The sequence below is a fragment of the Anguilla anguilla genome, chromosome 4 (assembly GCF_013347855.1).
Source record: "Anguilla anguilla isolate fAngAng1 chromosome 4, fAngAng1.pri, whole genome shotgun sequence".
Taxonomy (NCBI): domain Eukaryota; kingdom Metazoa; phylum Chordata; class Actinopteri; order Anguilliformes; family Anguillidae; genus Anguilla; species Anguilla anguilla.
Genome location: NC_049204.1, coordinates 5,029,681 through 5,051,796, shown reverse-complemented (window position 1 = coordinate 5,051,796; position 22,116 = coordinate 5,029,681). Strand labels below are relative to the sequence as shown.

General features: G+C 51.1%; 1 protein-coding gene across 1 annotated transcript in view; it reads right to left on the bottom strand.

Moving 5' to 3' along the window:
- LOC118226442 (E3 ubiquitin-protein ligase RNF13-like) overlaps positions 1-22,116 on the bottom strand; it is a 37,767-nt gene that overhangs the window by 11,988 nt on the left and 3,663 nt on the right. Inside the window, exons 2-5 of the mRNA XM_035416054.1 lie at positions 21,919-22,035; positions 20,679-20,759; positions 11,287-11,415; positions 174-261 (exon numbers count right to left, since the gene is read on the bottom strand). Coding sequence (XP_035271945.1) covers positions 174-261; positions 11,287-11,415; positions 20,679-20,759; positions 21,919-22,014 — 394 coding nt within the window. The 5' untranslated portion in view covers positions 22,015-22,035. The remainder of the gene's footprint in view (positions 1-173; positions 262-11,286; positions 11,416-20,678; positions 20,760-21,918; positions 22,036-22,116) is intronic.

Here is a 22,116-nt window from a genome sequence, read left to right as displayed (position 1 = left end):
AGACACGGACCGGTCTCCGACAATTTTGAAATTTCTCATGCGGAGGTTCAGGAACCGAAGCGTCGTTGTCCGAATGGGATGTACGAGAGGCCATCTTCTGCGCCTGTTTGTGTGTTTGTTTGGGGGGTGGGGTGGGGTGGGGTGGGGTTGGGGTTGAGGTGGGCGGGACTTACAGTCGTTGGATTCCATGCTGATCAAATCACTGCAGTTCACGTTGTGGACAATCGCCCCCTTGTAACCAGCCTTCTGGGCGTTCAGGACCTGGGGAGAAACAGAACGGCTTGTGTTCAGGACCGCGGAGATCAGCCTCCGCCGCCAACCCCAACCGCCATTCTCAGCCGCGTCAGAACCGGGCCTGCTGACATCACAACGGGCCGAGCGGGCGGTCCACTCCGCCATCTCCACACGGGAAGTTCTGTCTAGCTGCAGAACTACAGCACCTCCAAAGACATGTCTGAGGCAGTACTCGCCACTGTGCGTGCACAGACTACGTGCAACTAAGATATTCTCTGCTACGCTCCATAATACATAGTGCTCTGAAGTGATGCATCTTCAGTTACAAAGTGGGAGTTTAAATTTAAGTTCCATCCCTACTCTTGTGGTAAATGACCAAGGCGTAACATGTGAGCACGCAAAGCCTCTGAAAAACAGGAAATCCTTGATGGGGATTAAAAATTAACATCACAAACATAAAACTACGATTGCAAAAAAAAAAAAAAGTTAACTGCAAGGACATCAATTCAAATACTGCCTGTGTAAAAGTGTTTCTTTCATTTGCTATGTGTACACAGGGATCTGCCACTCTGTGACCAGTCAGTTTAACGGGTCCAGAAATGCTCTGAGCTGTTCATGAAGCAGGAAGGAGAGCGGAGCTCCTCTGTGTGTGTGTGTGTATGTGTGTGTGTGTGTGAGTGTGTGTATATGTGTGTGTGTGAGTGTGTGTGTGTGTGTGTGTGTGTGTGTGTGTGAGTGTGTGTGTGGCCGCCAATTTTTCTTTTTAGACAACAGTAGGACTTTTCACAATCTTACCTGCGCTTGTTCGACCTCACACACGCAGGCACACAGCACACACACACGCACACACACGCAGGCACACACACACACACACAGGTTGAGCAACACAGGGCTCCAGAGCCCCAACCAAAATATATTGCGTAAACAAAGAGCGCTGTTTTCAGGGCTGTTAATCAAAGCGTGAAATCTTTTATAGGCTTTCTCCGCCTGGTTCTTGATACACTAGCCTCCCACTGAAGGACCCGCCGGCTCACTGCGCGCGTCTGACTGTGTACAGAGTCATAGAGTACAGTTAACGAGTCCCAAAGATGATTTAAAGTCAGCACTACTTTCAGCAGAACTGCATGATGGGAAGTGTAGTTTCCAGAGAGGCACAGAACTCTCAGAATTGTTATAGGAATATCCCAGATCTGCCCACAGCAGCAGAGTCTAAAGTGGTGGCATTGGAACAATGGGGCTGCTGTCCTGACTGCACGCTGCATATTCAAACAGCCAAACAATTCCTCAACACAATGTCCTCAAAGAGCCTTACATTCTTCAGTAACACACACACACGCGAGTGCACACACACGCGTACTCGCACAGGCACACACACTCACACACACACACGCACACACACACGCACGCAGACACACACATTCACACACACAGTCACACACACACACTCTCTCACACACAGTCACACACACACACATTCACACACACAGTCACACACACACACTCTCTCACACACACACAGTCACACACACACACACACACTCACACACATACCCACACACACACTCTCACACACACAGTCACACACACACTCTCTCACACTCTCACACATTCATGCTCACACTCTCACACACACACGCACACACACACACACTCACACACACACACACTCACACACTCTCACACACACACACGCACACACACACAGTCACACTCTCACACACACACTCTCACACGCACACACACACACACACACACACGCACACACTCTCACACTCTCTCACACACACACACACACACACACACACACACACACAGCAGGCAGTGCGCTGTGAGGACAGGATCTCTGACTGGAGCGGAGCGAGGTCACGCTCTGGCCAGAGTGGCGGGCGGGGGAACTAATCTAATCTGCAGCGGCTCGCCGCGCACACACCGCCAGGACAGAGCGCCGACACCGCCACCGCCGCGGAGAAACCCGCCGAAAAGGGGGGGTCAAGTGGAGAGGGGGAGCGAGCGCTTCAACAGCCCACCGGCTCTGCCACACGCGACAACGAAAAACCCTCCCGGCCACACATTCACACACAGCACCCTTAGCCCTCACCGCGCTGACCCACGGACACGTTCACCGGGGGAACAGGAAGCGGCGGCGGCTTGGCGGCACACCTGGCCTATCGCACGCCCCGTTAAGCACCAGCGGAGCGAATGAGATCACTTTCCTCTTAACGTGTCTCCCCCCGTGGCCGCCCTGCAGCTAGAACACGGGCTGTGCTGCAGCGAAACGCGCCATCTGTCGAAATAAATTATGAATGTACTTCTCTTTCTCTCTCTCGCTCTCTCTCATTCTCTCACAGTGTCCATCTCTCTCTCTCTCTCTCTCTCTCTTTCCATCTCAGTCACCATCTCAATCTCTCTAATTTTCTCTCAGTCTCATCTCTCTCTCTCTCTTTTTCTGTCACCGTTTCCATCTCTCTCTCTGTCTCTCTCTTTCCATCTCAGTCACCGTCTCAATCTCTCTAATTTTCTCTCACAGTCTCATCTCTCTCTCTCTCGCGATCTCTTTTTCTCTCATCGTTTCCATTTCTCTCTTTCCCTCTCTCTATCACTCTCTCTATAATTGTCTCTCTTTCTCACAGTCTCATCTCTCTTTTTCTCTCTCTCTCTCGCTCTCTCTGTCTCAATCTCACTCTCTCTCACTGTCTCCATCTCTCTTTCACTTTCCCTCTCTCTCTCTCACTGTCTGTTTCTCTCCCTCTCTCCCTCCCTCCCTCTCCGACAAGACAGGAGGGGCCCCAAACTTTTGCACACCCTCCCCCCCCCCCCCCCCCCCAGCAAACCCACTGCGAGCCCCAGTGTGATCTGGAGTGCGTGAGCAGTGCTGTTTTCACACATCTGCTCTGGGACAATAAACACAGACAAAAGTACAGGGATGCTCCAGGGGGGTCAGGAATCCACCAGTGTGAGGAAGAGACGTGCGGTGGATCAGACCACGGGGTCGAGCGCATATCTGAGATGCTTCAACTCAGGAGGCCGCCGTAAAATATGAAAACACCCCTGCGGATCTCCACGACATTTAATAATAAAATTCATAAACATATTTCTGGCCAAAATGAACATATGATATAAGACCCCCTCTCTCCCCCTGTACCCCCGTCCCGGACCCCCTCTCTCTCCCTGTACTCCCATCCAAGACCCCCTCTCTCCCTGTACCCCTATCCCAGACCCCCCCTCTCCCTGTACCCCCATCCCGGACCCCCTCTCTCTCCCTGTACTCCCATCCAAGACCCCCTCTCTCCCTGTACTCCCATCCAAGACCCCCTCTCTCCCTGTACCCCCATCCCAGACCCCCTCTCCCCCTGTACCCCCATCCCAGATCCCCTCTCCTCCTGTACCCCCATCCCAGACCCCCTCTCCCCCTGTACCCCCATCCCAGATCCCCTCTCCTCCTGTACCCCCATCCCGGACCCCCCCTCCCCCTGTACCCCCGTCCCAGACCCCCCCTCTCCCTGTACCCCCATCCCGGACCCCCCCTCCCCCTGTACCCCCGTCCCAGACCCCCCCTCTCCCTGTACCCCCATCCCGGACCCCCCCTCCCCCTGTACCCCCGTCCCAGACCCCCCCTCTCCCTGTACCCCCATCCCGGACCCCCCTCTCTGCCGGCAGTTTCTCACAGTGGAAAGCCCTCACGTAGAACCTCACTCACAGGAAATGGCGAAGGACCGCTACCCCGGAGCGATGATGCACTTCCTGTAAACCCTTCAGCCCAAATCACAGGCTGGATTACATAACCCCGCCGCCCCCCTTCCCCCCACACACTGTACAAAATATGAAACCACCCCCCCCCCGCTCTCCCCCCAAAGCTGATTAATATTCATTACGTCACAGTAGCCAGAACCCCAAAATCAATATGGGGAGGAATTTGGATACACAAACCAAACCGTTTTTTGTTGTTGTTGTTGTTGTTGTTGTCGTTTGTGTTCTTTTCTATTTTAGGAGCGAAACGGGCCTTTGCCCTTTTTAACGATCGGAATGCGATGAAATTCCACCTGGCCGCGGATTAGCAGATTAGCAGAGGGGGGAGCGGCTGTTTGTTCAGGCTGCTGATAAGAACATTCTGTGCATTCCTCAGATGGCGCACCGCCCCCCCCCCCCCGCAGGAAGCGGAGGGGTCCCACAGAGGAGGAGGGCGGGGGGGAGGGGGCTGACAGTGCACAATCAATACCCCCTGCTTGACAGGACCTTAACCTCCCAAACAGTATGGGGTCGCTCTTTTTTTTCCAAATCCCAACTCGGGAGGAACAAAACATCTGTGAAAAACGGGACCAAAAATACCACTCGTCCCCCCCGCCCCTCGTCCCCCCCCCATCCCCACTGCCCCAAAACAAATGGAACCTGATGCGTCTTCACTGACTGACCCCTGGAGACAGAAATTACCCTCTTCCTCCGTTAGCGCCAGGCTAGCCTTGCGCATCGACGTCTTCACTCACTGGATATGCTAACCTCGCCACGCGTTTCCATAATCCGCCAGTGCACAGAAAAGCGCTACCTTCGATAAAGACGGAGTTCTGGGATCGCTTGCTCCTGCCTGCTGGATGTGAGGTCTCAATTGGCCCTCGGTCCCTGTGTGTGTTTGCACCCTGCGAACCGTACGCTAGCCGCTCAGCGGTCGGCATAGACGGCCACCCAACAACAGAAGCCAGAGTGCGTTCTGTGCATAGATCTGAGACAGGTCCGCAGGCTATTTCTGGACTAGCCTTTCTGTTACTGGGGTTTGTGTGTTTGTCTGTGTGTGTGTGTGTGTGTGTGTGTGTGTGAGAGAGAGAGGACATGCTTAATTATTTCATTTTGACAGGTGTGATGACAAAGCTGTTATAGAGTGGACAGCTGCACTGAATTCTAAATGGCTCCCAGCCAGCCCGCACGCACACACACATGCACAAACGCATGCAGGCACACGCACGCACGCACACACACACACCCACACACGCACGCACACACCCACGCACGCACGCACGCGCACACACACGCGTACACTTTTGTTTCGTCACAAACTCACGTCTGGTGAGCAGATTTATTGACATTAACGTTCTAGTAGTAGTGATCTTGAGCTCCAAATTGTTCATGTGTTCGGCTTTTTTAATGGTTTGTCAAAGGTAAGGACAAACGTTGACTGAATCCCGGGCTACATTTTTTGCCCCCCACATCCAACAGGGTGTTGTTTAGTGCAGACAGCAGACAGTTAGAAAGTCCCAGAGTCCTTTTTTTAACAGCAGCAGACTTGGTACATTCCGGGCCACTCCAACTCCACTGCACAGCAGGGGTGCGAGACTCCAGTCCTGGAGGGCTGCGGCGTCTGCTCATATTTGGTGCGCTTAAAACCAACGAATCATTTAAAGCACAGATTGGATTAAAGAATCCTTACACCATCTTTTTATTTTTTACAAAGCCTGGATTGTCTGCTGATCGAGGAGAACCCGCTAAAACTCACAGACACCGCGGCCATCCAGGGCTGAATTCTGACACCCCTGTTGCATAACCAGGCCTGGGTGGAAAGACATGGAGTTAACTCGTTGAGTAAATGTTCGACAGCTCCGGGTCAAGAGTGTGAGGAGGACTGCATTAGCAAGGGGCAGCTGGCTCTCGCTCAGCTCAAAAAGTCTTATTATTATTTTAGCACAGATCATTTTACAGGAAACCAACCCCTCTTTCTTCCACCGTTACATGGCTATTTCAAACCCGAAAGTTAATTGTTAACTGAAACATGCATAGAATTAATAAGGGATTAACTAAGGGAAATGCTAATTGTACTCTTAAATAATGGATGTTCTTTTCTCCCTCTCAGTCGATTTTGCTGTAATGGTCCTTCCTCAGTTTAAAGTTTAATGGCTGTTCTGGATGAAGTTTGGCTAGGGCAACGTCACCCTGTTTGACCACACGGGATAAAAGGGTCGGAGACAGTGGGCGGGGCTAGCACGGTTCCCTGATCTCATTGGTCATCAATCACAGGGAACGTTAAATCACTTCCGAGCTGAGTGACAGACCAGCAGTTTTTCAGCTGTCAGAAAGCCTAAATCATCGGCATAAGAGCAGACGTCACTGAGAACACACGCACAGATAAATCACTCCAGCCCAGCGAGCAGAGAGTGATGTCACCTGGGGAAGTGATCACACCCTCGCACACAAAGGTATATACACACATGCGCGCAGGTATACACACACACACACACACACACACACACACACACGCACGCACAGATACACACACATGCTTACATGCACACACACACGCACACACACACACGCTGCAGGTATACACACACAAACAGACACGCGCGCAGATACACACGCGCTCACACGCACAGACAGACACACACACTCACACACACACACACACATGCGCACACACACACACACACACACACACACACACACGTACACACGTACACACACACACACACACACACACACACACACTCTTCCTCTCTGCTGTTCTACACTGCAGGCTGTGACCCTGTTGAAGATGACCGACAGCGTTAGTAATCACCGTAGTGTGTGGGGCCTTGCTCACACAGCCAGCTTTAGTCACACTCCCCCCCTGGTAATAATACTCCACCCCCCCCATCCCTCCCCCACCCCCACCCCCCACCCCCCACGGCCTGCAGAGTCATTCATTCATCAGCGAGCTCAGCACACACTCCTCCAGGGCACCACAGCAGGGCTTGCAGAGCTCAAACTCAGAGAAGAACAGAGCAACAGTGTGTGTGTGTGTGTGTGTGTGTGTGTGTGTGTGGTGTTTATGTATGTGCCTAAGTGTGTGAGACAGATCTTTTTAGTGTGCCAGTACAGTTACCATAAAGCATAATAATGCTAATGAGGACAGAGGGAGTCTCAGTAACGGATAATGTGACGGATCTCTTCGCTGAACAGGGGAGGTCTGGCGTGTCTCAGTCCGACTGTCTCTGTGTCCGTCTGGCTTCACATCTGCTGGGTAAAAAAAAAGGGGCTTTTCCCCCACAGCTGGTCTGGGGCAGCTAAGGGAGAGGATGCAGGACAATGAGAACGCCAACTGCCCTCTACGCCCTGAACCGCACAGGATGAGCAATGGGCACTGTGTGTGTGTGTGTGTGTGTGTTTGTTTGTGTGTGTGTGTGTGTGTGTGTGCGTGTGTGTGCGTGTGTGTGTTTGTTTGTGTGTGTTTGTGTGTGTGTGTGTGTGCGTGTTTGTGTGCATGTGGGTGCATATGTGTGTGTGTGTGTGTGTGTGTGTGTGCATGTTTGTGTGCATGTGGGTGCATATGTGTGTGTGTGTGCATGCATGTGGGTGTGTGTGAGTGTGTGTGTTTGCGCATGTGTACCTCTGTGTGTGTGTGCATACCTGTGTGTGTGTGCGTGTGTACCTGTGTGTGTGTGTGTGGGTGCGTGTGTGTGTGTGTGTGTGTGTGTACATGCATGCGTGCGTGTGTGTGTGTGTGTGTGTACCTGAGTGTGTGTGTGTGTACCTGAGAGTGTGTGTGTGTGTGTGAGTGTTTGTGTGTGTGTGTGTGTGTGTGCGTGTGAGTATGTGTGTACATGCATGCGTGTGTGTGTGTGTGTGTGTGTGTGTAGGACAGGAAAGGGTTGACTCTCTGGCGCTTCCTCTTGCTAACATCGCAAGCAGCTGGGGCCCCCAGTCTCAAGTTTCCTGTCTAAGCTCCGCCCCCACAGCTGGGGTCAGGGGGTCATGCTCTGTCCCCCCCCAACACGACTCCCTCCCCCAGCCTTCAGGGAGAAATGCCCCCCCCCACCCCCCATCTGCAGCCCCTCTAAATGGGAACAGCACCATCCCGAGCGCTCCCCTCACCAAAACCCATTTCAGCCTGGAGCCGCGCGTGACCCAGCCCCTCTTCTTTATTATTATATTTATATCGAAGGAAAAATGGAAACCATCAGCAGGTATAACAGGTACTTTCTTGTTATTTTTCTCTCCCCCCCAACTTCCACCAATCCAGCCCCTCGTTACTGCGCTGACAAAACAAAATAAGGCACGTTTACGCAAAGTCAGCCCGTTCAGGCTGCTCCCGACACACGGTGACACTGACACAGCACAGACACAGACACACACAGTGACACAGACACATGCACAGGCACAGACACAGACACAGACACACACAGTGACACAGACACATGCACAGGCACAGACAAAGACACAGACACAGACAGACACAGTGACACAGACACATACACATACACAGGCACAGACACAGACAGACACAGACACACACAGTGACACAGACACATTCACAGACAAAGACACAGACAGACACAGGCACAGGCACAGACACACACAGTGACACAGACACAGACAGACACACAGACACAGACACTGACACTGACACAGACGCAGACACAGGCACAGGCACAGGCACACACAGTGACACAGACACAGACAGACACACAGACACAGACGCAGACACAGACACAGGCACAGACAGACACACAGACACAGACGCAGACACAGGCACAGGCACAGGCACAGACAGACACACAGACACAGACGCAGACGCAGACACTGACACAGACACACAGATTTACATGGGTGCTAGTTAAGACGTGTTACACGCATACAGTTCCCGTGTAGCCCGATGCAAACCTGAGCACTAAGCCTGAGTTAGCGCTCACTGTTAACCAGGAGGTCTGCTGCAAAATGTGTGCTTCTCCCCAGCACCCCCCCCCCCCTTTTTGCTTATTTAAATTATTTATCATTCTATTTAAGACACCATTATCTCTTTAAAAGACAGGTTTCGGAATCCTTGTCCCGTTAAAGAACAGGAACATTCCGGATCAGCCGGACGGATCAGCCGGAGGTGACGGATCGCTCTCTCCGAGGGGCAAGAGTCGCGTGAGACGGGATAAGCTTCTCACCCCAGAGTGAGATTCCCTGATCAACCGCGTGAGAGCAGGCAAGGGGAGGGAGGGGGGGGAGAGAGAGGGGGAGAGTGAGAGAGAGGGAGAGAGAGAGAGAGAGAGAGGGGGGGAGAGGGAGGGAGAGAGAGGGAGGGAGGGAAAAGAGAGATGGGGAAGAGAGAGTGGGAGAAGGAGGAGAAAGATAAGAGGTAAGAGGGGGAGAGAGAGGAGGAAGAAAGGGGGAAAGGGAGAGAGAGAGGGGGAGAGATAGTTTTGAGGAGAGAAAAAGACTAACTTTCTGGGATTTTCAGTTACTTAAAAATGGAATACTTGAATACTACTTTAATTAGTAAAAAGTAGTTTCTGTCCACACAGAATATGTACCACTGTATTTACACTTGGGTCTTATGTAAGAGTCCAGTTACGTGCATGGCCATTGTTCTGCCCGGTCGGCTAGCTCTGTTGCCGCGGTGAAACGCGAACCCTCGACAACCGAGCCGTTCGCTCGCTGGACTCCAGCTCCCCCACATACCGCGCGCGGATCGGGGGGGGGTGGGGGGTGGTGGGGGGATGATCCGGTTTCACTCTCGCCTAGGAAACACCTTGTGATGCAGAAAAGCCTTATAAGGTATTTACAGTTCAGATCAGGCGGCGTTTCTCAGCTCCGCCTCACTGCTGCCGCTCCCTCCCTCCCTCCCTCCCTCCCTCCCTCCCTCCCTCCGCTCGCTGCTCGCCGTTCTCTGTGCGAGTGGGGGGGGGGCCCGGGACACCCAAGCAGGAGTCACCGCGTTCAGGAGCGTTTACCCTCAATTCTCTCCGCCTGTAGGAATTTTGGAATGTTTATCTTTCTTCCAAATTCCAGGTCAGTCGGTGTTCTAGAACTCTGCTGCTTTCAGCTGGCAGTAGTGATTGTGACATCAGCGTTTGAATCTTCTTAACTAAATTACATATTTGTGAGCTCACCCTTTGAAGGGCTCAACGCAGCTTTGGCTCGATCTTAGGACAACCAGATTCCTCAAAAGACAGGCACTGCCTGCTCTCTCTCTGTTCTCTATCATTCATTTTCTCTCTCTCAGTCTCTCTCTCACACACACACACACACACACACATTTATATACTGCAGACAAGGCAGCCGGCTTCTTGAGAACTCAAACCCACCCAAAAGCAACGCTTCTTCCTCCTCCTCCGTGCGGTTACAAGACCCATTCGCAACGGGTCGTAAATAAGCCCGGTCCTCTTAAGCGCTGTGGCTTAAGGGAGCCGTCCCACCCGGGAGTCATCCGAGCCGGGCGAAAACAGCCCAAAAACCGTCCCCCACGGAGTCGTTCCCCTCCGCGCGTGACGTCCGCGCGTGACGCGTGGAACGCGGGCGCTAACGGCTCGGGCGCCGCGCGCAACCGTGACGGGCGAGCGGGTCGCTGGAGACCGCCGCTCCGATGACCTCATCGGCTGGTCAGAGCAGGCCGCGAGTTGTCAGGAAACGTTTCGGGGGGGGGGGGACAAGGGAGAGGAGGACAGAGAGATCCTTCATTATGCAAGGAGGGGCGCTTTACTCCACAGCCACTTCCTGCGTTCAGACACCAGCTTCCTGGATTTAAAATGGCCGCTTCTTGGTTGGTTCATACAGTCTTACAGAATGTGTGACTTTTTCTACCTTCTTTGAAGATGTTTTTGCTTTGGCATTTTTTTTATTTTTTATTTTTTAGTTATAAACTATCCACTTAGATGAAGTGTTGCATTTTAGCCGATTTAGTTTCACGTCTTTCCAGAATCCCTGACAGTTATCCAGCCAGCCTTTTGGTGGTGTTCATTCTCTGTTTATACCAGACTATGACCACGATAACAGGCTATTAATATAATAATTAATAACATGCGTGTGTATTGGTGAGACTTTCAAGCCAAAAAGCTTGTCTGGCTCTTGTGAGACTTGATCTGGTGAAAAGCTAAGCCTGAGGCATCATATTTAATGATGATTTTGGGTTGGAACCAAAACCCGACGAACACACAGGGCCAGTTTATCCCCTCACGTGCCAAACTTACCTCTACCATTCTGCAAACCCCACACCCAGCATGAATTTACAATTGGTCGATATGTCAGGAGTGGGGGGAGGGGCAGGTGACCACAGTCTAAGAGGATGGGGGGGGGGGGGGGGGGGGGGGGGGGGCTGGATCCAACCTTCACATCGAAGGTGCAGTCGTACCGCCTGATGAGCACGATGAAGGTCCCGGTCACGTTGTCCCGTGGGGGAGGGGGCGGGTCCATGGGCTCGCACCCGTTTTCGGGCCTGGCGCCAATCAGGAGGCCCTGGAGAGGGAACAGAGCTGTGATGTCACCCGCCGCATGCCAATTTTGCCTTGCCCCCCCCCCCCCTCCCCTCCCCTCCCCTTCCCCACCCCTCCACAGGAGTCCCAGTGTACAACAACAAAGACTGGAACAAACAAATATTCCATTTTAAATAATTTAACCCATGGGTGGCCGCCCAGGGCTGGAGAAGCCACAGTGTCTGCATTTGTTTTCACTTTCACAAATCACCAACCATATAAATAAACCATCGTCAACTCAGCCTCTGAAAATAGACTCATTTTTCAGAGGGTGGAAGAAAGAAGACGTGGCCTAAGAGAACAAAGTGTCTCTCTTTCTCTCTCTCTCTCGCTCTCTCGCTCTCTCTCTCACACACACACACACACACACACACACACACAAATCCTTTAATATTCCAGATATAACAACTTGGGGCATCTGAAGACAAAAGAAAAGAAAGACCATCTTTGCTGAGCTCCATGGGGGCACTGGGGGAACATTAGGGGGACAGAACAGACTTGGGGCAAAATGGGGGTGTTAGGGATATGTGGGAGTGTTAGGGGGTATGTGGTGGGTATTAGGGGAATGTGGGGGGTGTTAGGGAGTATGTGGGGGGTGTTAGGGGAATATGGGGGGGGGGTGTTAGGGGGTATGTGGTGGGCATATTAGGGGAATGTGGGGGGGTGTTAGGGGTATATGAGGAGTGTTGGGGTATGTGGGGACTGTTAGGAGTATAGGAAGGGGACCATCAGAAGGATATATGAGAGGGGAAACATCGGGGGGGGAGACGTATTTCCGGCTGTGCGTTCAGCCCCCCCCAGGGACACGCCCACCTCTTTACAACAGCTCTGCTGTAATGACACTTGAGCGCTTCTTCAGAGATCACTGGAAGCACTCTGGGAAGCTGCACATCAATCACGCCCGTGGTCCATTTTCCCCCGAAGCATCACGGATCAATGTCCCGGCTAGCGCAGCTCATAACAACGCGGCATCACTCCGCGCAGGGGAGAGAGAGAACGACACCGCTAACCACCGCCTTACTCTGCTAAAGCCGCCGCAGGCTAACAATTCCCATTCCGTTCTTACGGCACACCATTACTCTGCGCTGTGTGGTATACCAGAAGTGAGGGTGGAGTGGAGGTTAGTCACTCTGCAGTTTCCACCACGTCAAAAACAGCAAAATATTTTTTTTTAAAGTACTGCGGTAATGGGAAATCTGTCATATGGCTTTAAATGCAGAAACTAGTGATAAACTAACAGCAGCGGTGTCCAGCCCTGTTCCTGGGGATCTACCGTGCTGTAGGTTTGCACTCCAGCCCAAACAAAGCCACACCTCAATCAATAAATGGACTGCATTTATATAGCGCTTTTATCCAAAGCGCTTCACAATTGATGCCTCTCATTCACCCATTCACACACACACTCACACACCAGCGGTGAAAGGCTGCCATGCAAGGTACCAATCAGCTCGTTGGGAGCAAATAGGGGTTAGGTGTCTTGCTCAGGGACACTTCGACACGCCCAGGGCGGGGGGATCGAACCGGCAACCTTCCGACTGCCAGACAACCGCTCTTTCCTCCTGAGCTATGTCACCCCATCTCAATAGCCAGACATCTTGTTTCTTGTTCACAGTGAAATTGGCCCGCAGTGCCCTCAAAAGTGGGTTAATTTGACTGAGCCATGGTGTTGTGTTCCTGCCGCAGAACTCTGGACGCTGGTGGAGATCTATGACACCATACATGCAAACCTTTTCAGAGTTTCCTATTCAACCCACAGGTTTACATTTTCGACCCACAGGACGGTCGGTCTCCAGGACACGGGGTTGGGAGCCGCTGAACTACAAACAGTAAACAAAAGCCTACAGCCTACAGATCATTCTGCATTCAACATCTACTCGGACGGACGGAGGACGGAGTGTAGCACAGTGGGTAAGGAACTGGGCTTGTAACCGAAAGGTCGCAGGTTCGATTCCCGAGTAAGGACACTGCCGTTGTACCCTTGAGCAAGGTACTTAACCTGCATTGCTTCAGTATATATCCAGCTGTATAAACGGATACAATGTAAAATGCTATGTAAAAAGTTGTGTAAGTCGCTCTGGATAAGAGCGTCTGCTAAATGCCTCTAATGTAATGTAATGTACTCCATACCCTATGGGAAACTCTGAAGGTTTGCATGTACGGTGTCATAGATCTCCACCAGAGTCCTGCGGCAGGAACAGGACACCGCTGGTCCATGACTCAGTCAAATTGACTCTCTTTCAGGGCACTGCGGGCCAGTTTCACTGTGAACGTCCCTCTCCGCGGGAAAGAATCGCTTTTTTTTAAACGTGGGGGTGAAAACGATCGCTCGGTGACGATCAAGCGACGGCTAATGTCGGCGTTGCCTTCTCGGGGTAGGGAGTGCACCCAAACAACGAGAGGAACTTACGCCCCGCCCCGCCCCACCCGGCACCGAACCACCAGAACCGGTCAGAACCAGCTCGAGCGTGGTTGCTTCCATTGTTTTTTTCCCCACCGTCGCGGTGATCTTCGAGCTCACCTGAGCTCACCTCCATTGAGACCGTGGATCGCCGCAGCACCGTCGGCACCTGGACGGCCAGGTGAAAATTGCTCGGGGACTCCCCTCTCTACCCACAGGGCCAGGGAGGGGGGGGGGGGCGGGGGGGTCCAGGCTGGGGAGGCCAGCATTGGATGCACCCCTCCCTCCCTCCCTCCCTCCCCCCCTCCTCCCCTCCTCCTCTCCCTCCCCGCCCCCCTCCGCTCACAGAGATGAGACCAGGAGAAACAGACCAGCGCTAAATGCGCTCATTACTCTGACAAAGCAGGCCCTTACGGACACTCTAATGGAGGTCAGAGCTCAACCTATAGCGGCTGCCTCTCTCTCCGGGGGGGTGGGGGGAGGTCGAGAGCGTGCCATCTATACCGGGATAATGGAGACCGTTATTAGATTAGCGCCTCTCATAGACCGGGGGGGTTAGCTTCCCCGGCATCTCCTCCACCGGCAGCGTTAAAACTTAAAGGGGAACTTCACCCTGAAATACAATAACTGATCTGATCCATCAATAATATCATCAAGTACATTAGCCCCCTTAAATCAAACTCTCCTACAAGACCCAGCATGTCGAGCGAGGCACTAGTCAGTTTAACCAAGGACAAGCTGCAAAGCAGATTAATTGAATCCAGGTTTTAAATCTTTGAGAGATAAATTAAGGGAGTACGAAAAAAGTATTATTATTATTTTTTTTTTTTTTGAGTGTAATGTTTTTATTAGTTTCTGTCTGGGAACCAATCTTTCACCATGTCACTTGAGTGGCTAATACCTTTTCACAGCCTACATCTTCCAAAAGAAACTACAACAGCGCCCTCTGTTGGAGTTCACTTGCATTAGCCGACACCAGGAAGTCTTATATGGCACACCTGATTCTACTAATTAGCAGCTCAATGAGACCTCTAGCTGTTGAATGAGGTGTGCCTTGTTAGGGTTTGAGTGAAAACCTACAGGACAGTAGATCTCCAGGAATAGGGTTGGGCAGCCCTGCACTAGTAGTTGAATGAGATGTCCTTTGTTAGGGTTTGAATGAAAACCTACAGGACAGCAGATCTCCAGGAACAGGGTTGGGCAGCCCAGCTCTAGTAGTTGAATGAGATGTTCTTTGTTAGGGTTTGAGTGAAAACCTACAGGACAGCAGATCTCCAGGAACAGGGTTGGGCAGCCCTGCTCTTTTGTTGTAACTCAGATCATTGAAAAAAGCAGCAGCTGATTGCATAGTTACCTCACCTCACCTGGGTGTTTGGGAAGGAACTGGTGATTTTAAGGTGAAGAGAAAACCAGGAGCCCAAGACAGCTGTCAGACCTCTGATCGACAGTACAACACGGAATTCTTCAGACCAGGTAAATGCTCCAATTCACCTTCCCATTTGTACCATATCCTTTAAAAACTGAGTCGCCTCCAGGGAGTAATCCCCCCCCCCCCCAACCCCCAAAGTTAAATTACCAGTATGTGACAAGTCTACAGGACTATAATCCCGCTTTTGTGTCTAAATGCCCGGGGAACTGCACATAACTCCTGACAGGAAATGAACTTATTCCATTTGGGAAAACTGGAAGTTTATTATCAGAGTCCGTTAAAATGTGGTGAAGAGGCAATATTGGACAACTATCTAAATAAAACCGATATCAGAACAGAAACACAGAGATTGCATCAGCTATGATCGCTCCACTGCTATGATTTCAAAATCAAAAATTCATAAATGTCAAATTGGTAATTGAAAAGACTACCTTTACAAGCTTAATACTGTCAGTGGAAATGAACGAGAATCAAAATGCTACATTTAAAAAAAAAACTCAACCACTCGGTCCTGTTAGCCAAATGCTACATGAAATTCAATCACAGGCAGACTAAAATTTGCAGGAAAGCGATTGCGGTTTTTAACACACAGACAGAACAGAAGCTCTGCGTACACACAGAGTGTTAGCAGGACGGTGAAAGAAAGACAGATAATCGCGGAGCTTTTGAGGTGCAACGTTAAACTCAGAGAAGCCAGAAGGCTGAGCCTTGCGGCAGAGAAAGAGAGCATGCCGCGTAATCTATCCTGGCTACGAAAATATTTATCTTACGAACTCAGACCGCTTCAGAAAAAACATTCGGGTGAGATCTGGGAAAGGGATTAGAAGACACCCCACATACTGCAACTAAGAGCACACTCTGTAACTTCACTCAATTGAGTGTTGAGTCTTTAACTTACTCTTTTCTTTTTTTCTTTTTTTAAAGGCAGTCGGTCTACCCTGTGTATTTTCCCACTGTATTCAGATGGGAGAAAGCAGACAGGCTCGCAGACAGAGATGGATCTCAGTACAGAGAGTCCCCAAGTGGGAATCGAACCCCTGGTCATACATCCTGTGAGAGAGAGATCTGCTTCTGCTTTAACACCATTTCACAACTTTAAAGTCTCTCCTAAGTTACATACCAGTGGGATGAATATATGCAACTTACCAGAAGTGGATCTTACATTGGGCCCCCCAAACACCCCCCTCCCCCCTTCTTAGTCAAATCCTAACCCCCCAGTGCTCGTATTCTCTCATAATGGATCATATTCAGCACTGCTATTCTCATATGCTTTATGAATACATTTACTGATCTAGGGTAAGTTTAGCTTTTTAGCTCATAATGGCTATGGGTAGGACATGGACAGAGGAAACCGGATCCTAGATCAGCGCTCCTAGACTGAGATTCTTCTTGAATAAAGGCCCTGATCCTAGACCAACACTGCTGCTCTGACATGCTTTATGAATACATGTCCTGTTCCTAGATCTGCAATCCTAGACTGACATGGTTTATGAATACAGGCCCCGGCCCTAGATGAGACCTCCCTGCTCAGAGATGCTTTATGAATCTCTTTTGTAAAGGAACTGCAGAGTGAAGGAGCAGCCTGGTTTGCTGCATGGACCACAGACCGTGACAAGACTCTGGTCTCCAGGACAACACGATGGGGGGGTTTCTCTCAGGCCCACGATCGGCAGTGGGGTGGAAGTCAGAGTGGAGGGGGATGTCAGCATGGGGGGGTGGGAGGGAGAAGTCAGCCCCAATGTAGAATCTCTCTCCCACAGAGCGTTACACCCCAAGTCCAGTCCGGTCAGGTTTATTTCTACAGCACATTTAAAATGACTACCCTCGGCCAAAGTGCTGCACTGGTAAACGTGTAGGTGTGTAAAGCGCTATGGGACAGGCCACCCTCACCATCCAAGCTCTCGACTCCTTCCAGCACGTAGGCAAACGGAGAAGGCCCCGGACCAAGCCCCGCCCACACCCGGGACCAAGCCCCGCCCACAACCCGGGAGGGCGCCGCCCATCAGACAGTACAGTACGTTCCGTTCCGTTCGCTAAAGTAAAGGAACAGTGTGCGTAACCCTCAAAAGCCTGGCTGCTGCCAATCACAGCGCAAGCTAACGCCTAGACCCCCCCCCCAAACCCCCCGCCCCCCCCGCGTGCTTAACGCTTGGGCTGTGACAGCAAGGCTCTCAGCACTCAACACAGCCCGGGCAGCAGATTAGGCCTGTACTGACAGAGTGTTCAGGTCCTAGGTCAGGGCTGTCCAACTGGCCGCCCGACAGCCAAATGTCACCCGCCAAAGGCACAGTCCCGCCCTTTGATCATCAAGAAGGATTTGAAAAAAATTTGGGGTTGATTGAAAACTGACTCTATGTCCTGGTCTGTATCTGCAGTATTGGCATACCTCCCACTCTTAGTGACAGAATGATGAATAACAGCTATGCATTAGGAGGCGGTCTACTTTATTTTACACACCGTCACACACGTACAATACCTCTCATTCACACACACACCACCGTTTTGCGAACGCTCTTGGGAAATACTTGGTCTGTATGTGTGCACCATTTTTCTTTTAACCCTTTTTAAGTTGCAGGATCACAAATGTGTGATTAGAATGTTCTCAACCGAACATTCTAATGCTGATGTCACAATCGCTACCGGTGACTGAAAGCAGTGGGAGTTCTAGAACACTGACTTAAGAATTTTGAAAAACATTCCAAAACAAACAAAAAAAAAAACCCCTACTCTTCTTCAAAGGGTTAAAAAAAAAGAGGCTTGTTCCCAGGAGAGGGTCGGGGAGGGACTGGGCTATAGGTGGTGAGAGAGGGCAGAGAACAGGCAGTCAGTCAGGCAGGACGCCATTTGCTTAGTTTTCAGCAAAGCGTGAAAGACAGGAAGCCTGACCGAGGTCCTTCTAGCCCCGCCCCTGTTATGTAACCCCCCCCCCCCACCACGACCCCCTCGCCTGACCCCAACACCAACCCCAACCCCGTGCTCCTAGCACACGCTGAGAGACATGACCTTTGCTCTGTGCCGAAATTCATCCTTACTCTTCAAATACGCGCATTCCCCAAAATCTGTGCCCCCCCCACCCCCCCCCAAGTCAGGTAGGGTGCCTCTTTGTTCCAGATGGGAACGGCTGGGTGGGGGGGGGGGGGGGTCTGCCCGTCTGCGTTCCTCACAGTCCTGGCTTTGTCTCACATCATGCTAAGCACAGATAGGCCAGGTATGCAGGTGCGGTTCAGCCAGGTGAATGACATGACAAGCCCAAAAAAAAAAAAAAAAAAGAGAGAGAGAGAAAAACAATATGGCCTTGTTCTGAAAGCACAACGTCTGTCAGTCGATGGTTCCTAGGCGCAGAATTGGGGGGGGAGGACCCCCCCCCCCAGTCCCCGCCATCAGATGTGCTGGTCATGAGTGGCCACGTTCTTCCCACATGTGTGATCTCCGCAGTGCCCAGCAGCTTCAGAACAGGATGCTCTTTGTAACCCTCCCCAGTCTGGGGGGGGAGGGGGGGGAGGCGGCTTTCAGGCTGTAAGGCTTTGAGCTCCCCCCCCCCCCCCCCCCCCCCAGTCTGTCTCTCTCTCTGTATCACTCCCCCTGTCCCTCTCTCCCTGCTGTTTGCCTCTTTCTGTGTCTCTGTCTCTCTCACTGTCCCTCTCTCTCCCTCCTGTTTGTCTCTTTTTCTGTCTCTGTCTGTCTATCTGCGCTTCCGTGTGTATCTCTCTCTCTCCCTCCCTGTGTTTCTGGGTGAGGGTCTCTTACTCTCTTGGTCTCTCTCTCTCTCTCTCTCTCTCTCTCTCTCAAAAAAGGGGTTTTTAAGTCTTTCCATCTTCCAGAAATGCGGGGATACTCCAGAAAGCATAGCGTCCTGTATTTATTCACAGTTTTTCCCCACTCATTTCACTGCTGGTTTTAATTTAATTGGAGAAATGTATTACTTCACAGCGCACAATGTTTGTACCGATCGATTTTGGCGGTACGTTCGGCGTGCCCGTGACGAGTCAGGCTGGTTCTCGGGCCAAGGACAGACGGGATCATGGGTGGGTCGGCCAGCCAGGCCAGCTCACCCAGTAAAACACGGCACGACCAGAGAGCACCGTCGCAAAAAAATAACTCCCAAAAAAACACAGCCGTGTTCACATAGCGACATAGCTCAGGAGGTAAGACCGATTGTCTGGCAGTCGGAGGGTTGCCGGTTCAAACCCCGCCCTGGGCGTGTCGAAGTGTCCCTGAGCAAGACACCTAACCCCTAACTGCTCTGGCGAATGAGAGGCATCAATTGTAAAGCGCTTTGGATAAAAGCGCTATATAAATGCAGTCCATTTACCAGTCCATTTACCACATAGGCTACCATCAAACCTCACAATAACGGAAACAAACATGCCCTTCCTGCAATATTTCCTGCGCCCGCAACCTACCGCCACCAATCGCGCTGAGAACCAAACTGTGTCAGCCAGACAGGACAGCGAGACAGGAATGACACAAGCGACAGGCAGAATTTTTTGCGAAACCACCGAGAGAGAGAGCGAGAGAGAGAGAAAGAGGGAGAGAGAGAAAAACAGAGAGAGAGAGACCAGCATGCAAAAGCACAAGCGTGAGGGAACACAATTACTGTGAAGGAGAGACATCCGCCATTTCACCTGCAAGACCAACACAAGCAGAGCGAAGGAGTTCCAGCTGAAAGTTAGCTTGTTATCGAGGCCAAATTTAACCGAACCTCACCAAACCTGGGCACTCCAGGTGTGCATTAGCCCTGCAGGCCCCAAGGGCACTGCCAGCTTCCAGCTTTAACCCTCTGAAGTGCAGGGTTTTTTTAGGAATGTTCCCCCCAAAATTCCAAGCCAGTGTTCCAGAACTCCATTGACGTCCCACTACCGGAAGTGACTGTGACATCAGCATTAGAATGTTCAGTCAAGAACATTCTAAACCACACATTTGTGACCTCACACCTAAGGTTTAATTAGTCAGATCCTGGCTCTGAAGAACCTCCGCCTTCCCCTCAGGTAAATGCCAGCGCCAAATGAGTCACCGGAGAGTCACAATGAGCGCTTGGCGCACCTGCAGACTATATTTGGAAAGAGATCCCGTGTGCCGCCTCCAAGGAGCAGGTGCCAATGCGAACTGATGGAGGAATCCGTGCATGGGATTGGTCCTGTAGTTACACCTGGGCATCCTGAACAGAGGGAGGAAATGTGCAACCCCCCCCCCATGTGACTGGGGATTGATTCCCCGCCATGGCACTTCCTGCATTGTGGTAACTTCTCTGTCCCCTTCTCTCTCTGCTATGACCCTGCGACCCGAAACCAGGCGGACTGAACAGCAGGGAGCAGGGCTCACAGGTATGAGTGTGCCCCCCCCCACCACCCCCCCAGCCCCCATGTGAGCTGGGCCGGATCCTGCGCAGGCCTCCCCCGCCTCACCTGGGACTCCTTACCTTTAGCCCCTCGCTGGGCAGCCTGAACCCAAACCTCGCCGGCAGGTCCGCAAAGTTCTCCGTTCGGTTGTCAAACGAGTACTGAAAAAAAACACCATACAGCGCAAAGACATTTGTCAAAGCTGGTTAAAAAACAAAGAACTGTTTTGAGAAATTAACAGTGTGCTTTCAAAGAAAATTTTTTTTAAAAATTTAAATACAAAACAGAGATATGACTTGTGGATGGGAAGCAACAAATAAATGTGGAAGTAGAGAATATATGACGTAGAACACAGAGGATAAAACAGAAGCCATATTGATCCTAAATAATGGATTCACTCAACTGAAAATGTTTCTTAGATGGTCTATGACATCACAGAAAGGGCATTCTGATTGACAGGTACGTTCCAGAAGATCAAAGGCGACCTAGCTCAGGAGCTAAGAGCGGTTGTCTGGCAGTTGGAGGGTTGCTGGTTCGATCCCCGCCCTGGGCGTGTCGAAGTGTCCCTGAGCAAGACACCTAACCCCTAACTGCTCTGGTGAATGAGAGGCATCAATTGTAAAGCGCTTTGGATAAAAGCGCTATATAAATGCAGTCCATTTACCATCAATGGTTCAGCACAGCCAAACTTGCCAGTCAAAGGTTCCCATAATTAATTTCCCACTTTCGGAGTCACTGGGGTCCCAGGACATATTTGGCGGCAGAGCTACCTCTTTTACGACTCGTAGATCATTTTCATGTTAATAGCCCACTTCCTCACAGGACACCAAAGTGTTAAAATACTAGTTATGCAAAAAGGGGATTATCAGTCCAAATGGGACAGAATTTGCTTGTAATAAACTTTTGCGGTTTTGAAAAGGATACAGATTCCAACCCTGTTACACAAATTTAAAGAAAGGGATAGCTTATTTTCTAGGCTTATTTCCTGTTATTACAGTTTTAGGCTCTGTTTTTCCATCAACCCAGACAGTTCTTTAGTGCAATGAATGATATTTATATCGTAGTAGTAGTTTACTCTGTAAAGTAGTTCCTTGCCTTGCTGCTCTGTAAAGTGTCTTTGTGACAGTTCTCTATAAAGAGCGCTATACAAATAAAATTTAATTGAATTGAGTTTCTGATGACCTGTCTGCTTTACATTCACAGCTACTGGGTGTTTCAGGGGTTTTGCTGTCTAAGGACATTACTTATGCTACTACTACATAAACCATCATTCATTGCACATTCGCTGCATGCTCCTGCTGGTGGGACAGGTGTACTCACTGCGGAGATGTCAGCCTCCACGGGCAGTAGGTGGAGGAAGACGAAGAGCTGCATGATGAAGATGGTGTGGATCTGCATCCCCAGGGAGAGCAGCATCTTTCATGCCGAGCTCAGCACCTGCATGGACAGGTAATACATGTGACCTACTTCTCTCTCCTGCACAGGCAACACACCTGAGGAGCCTGCTTCCCTCACCTA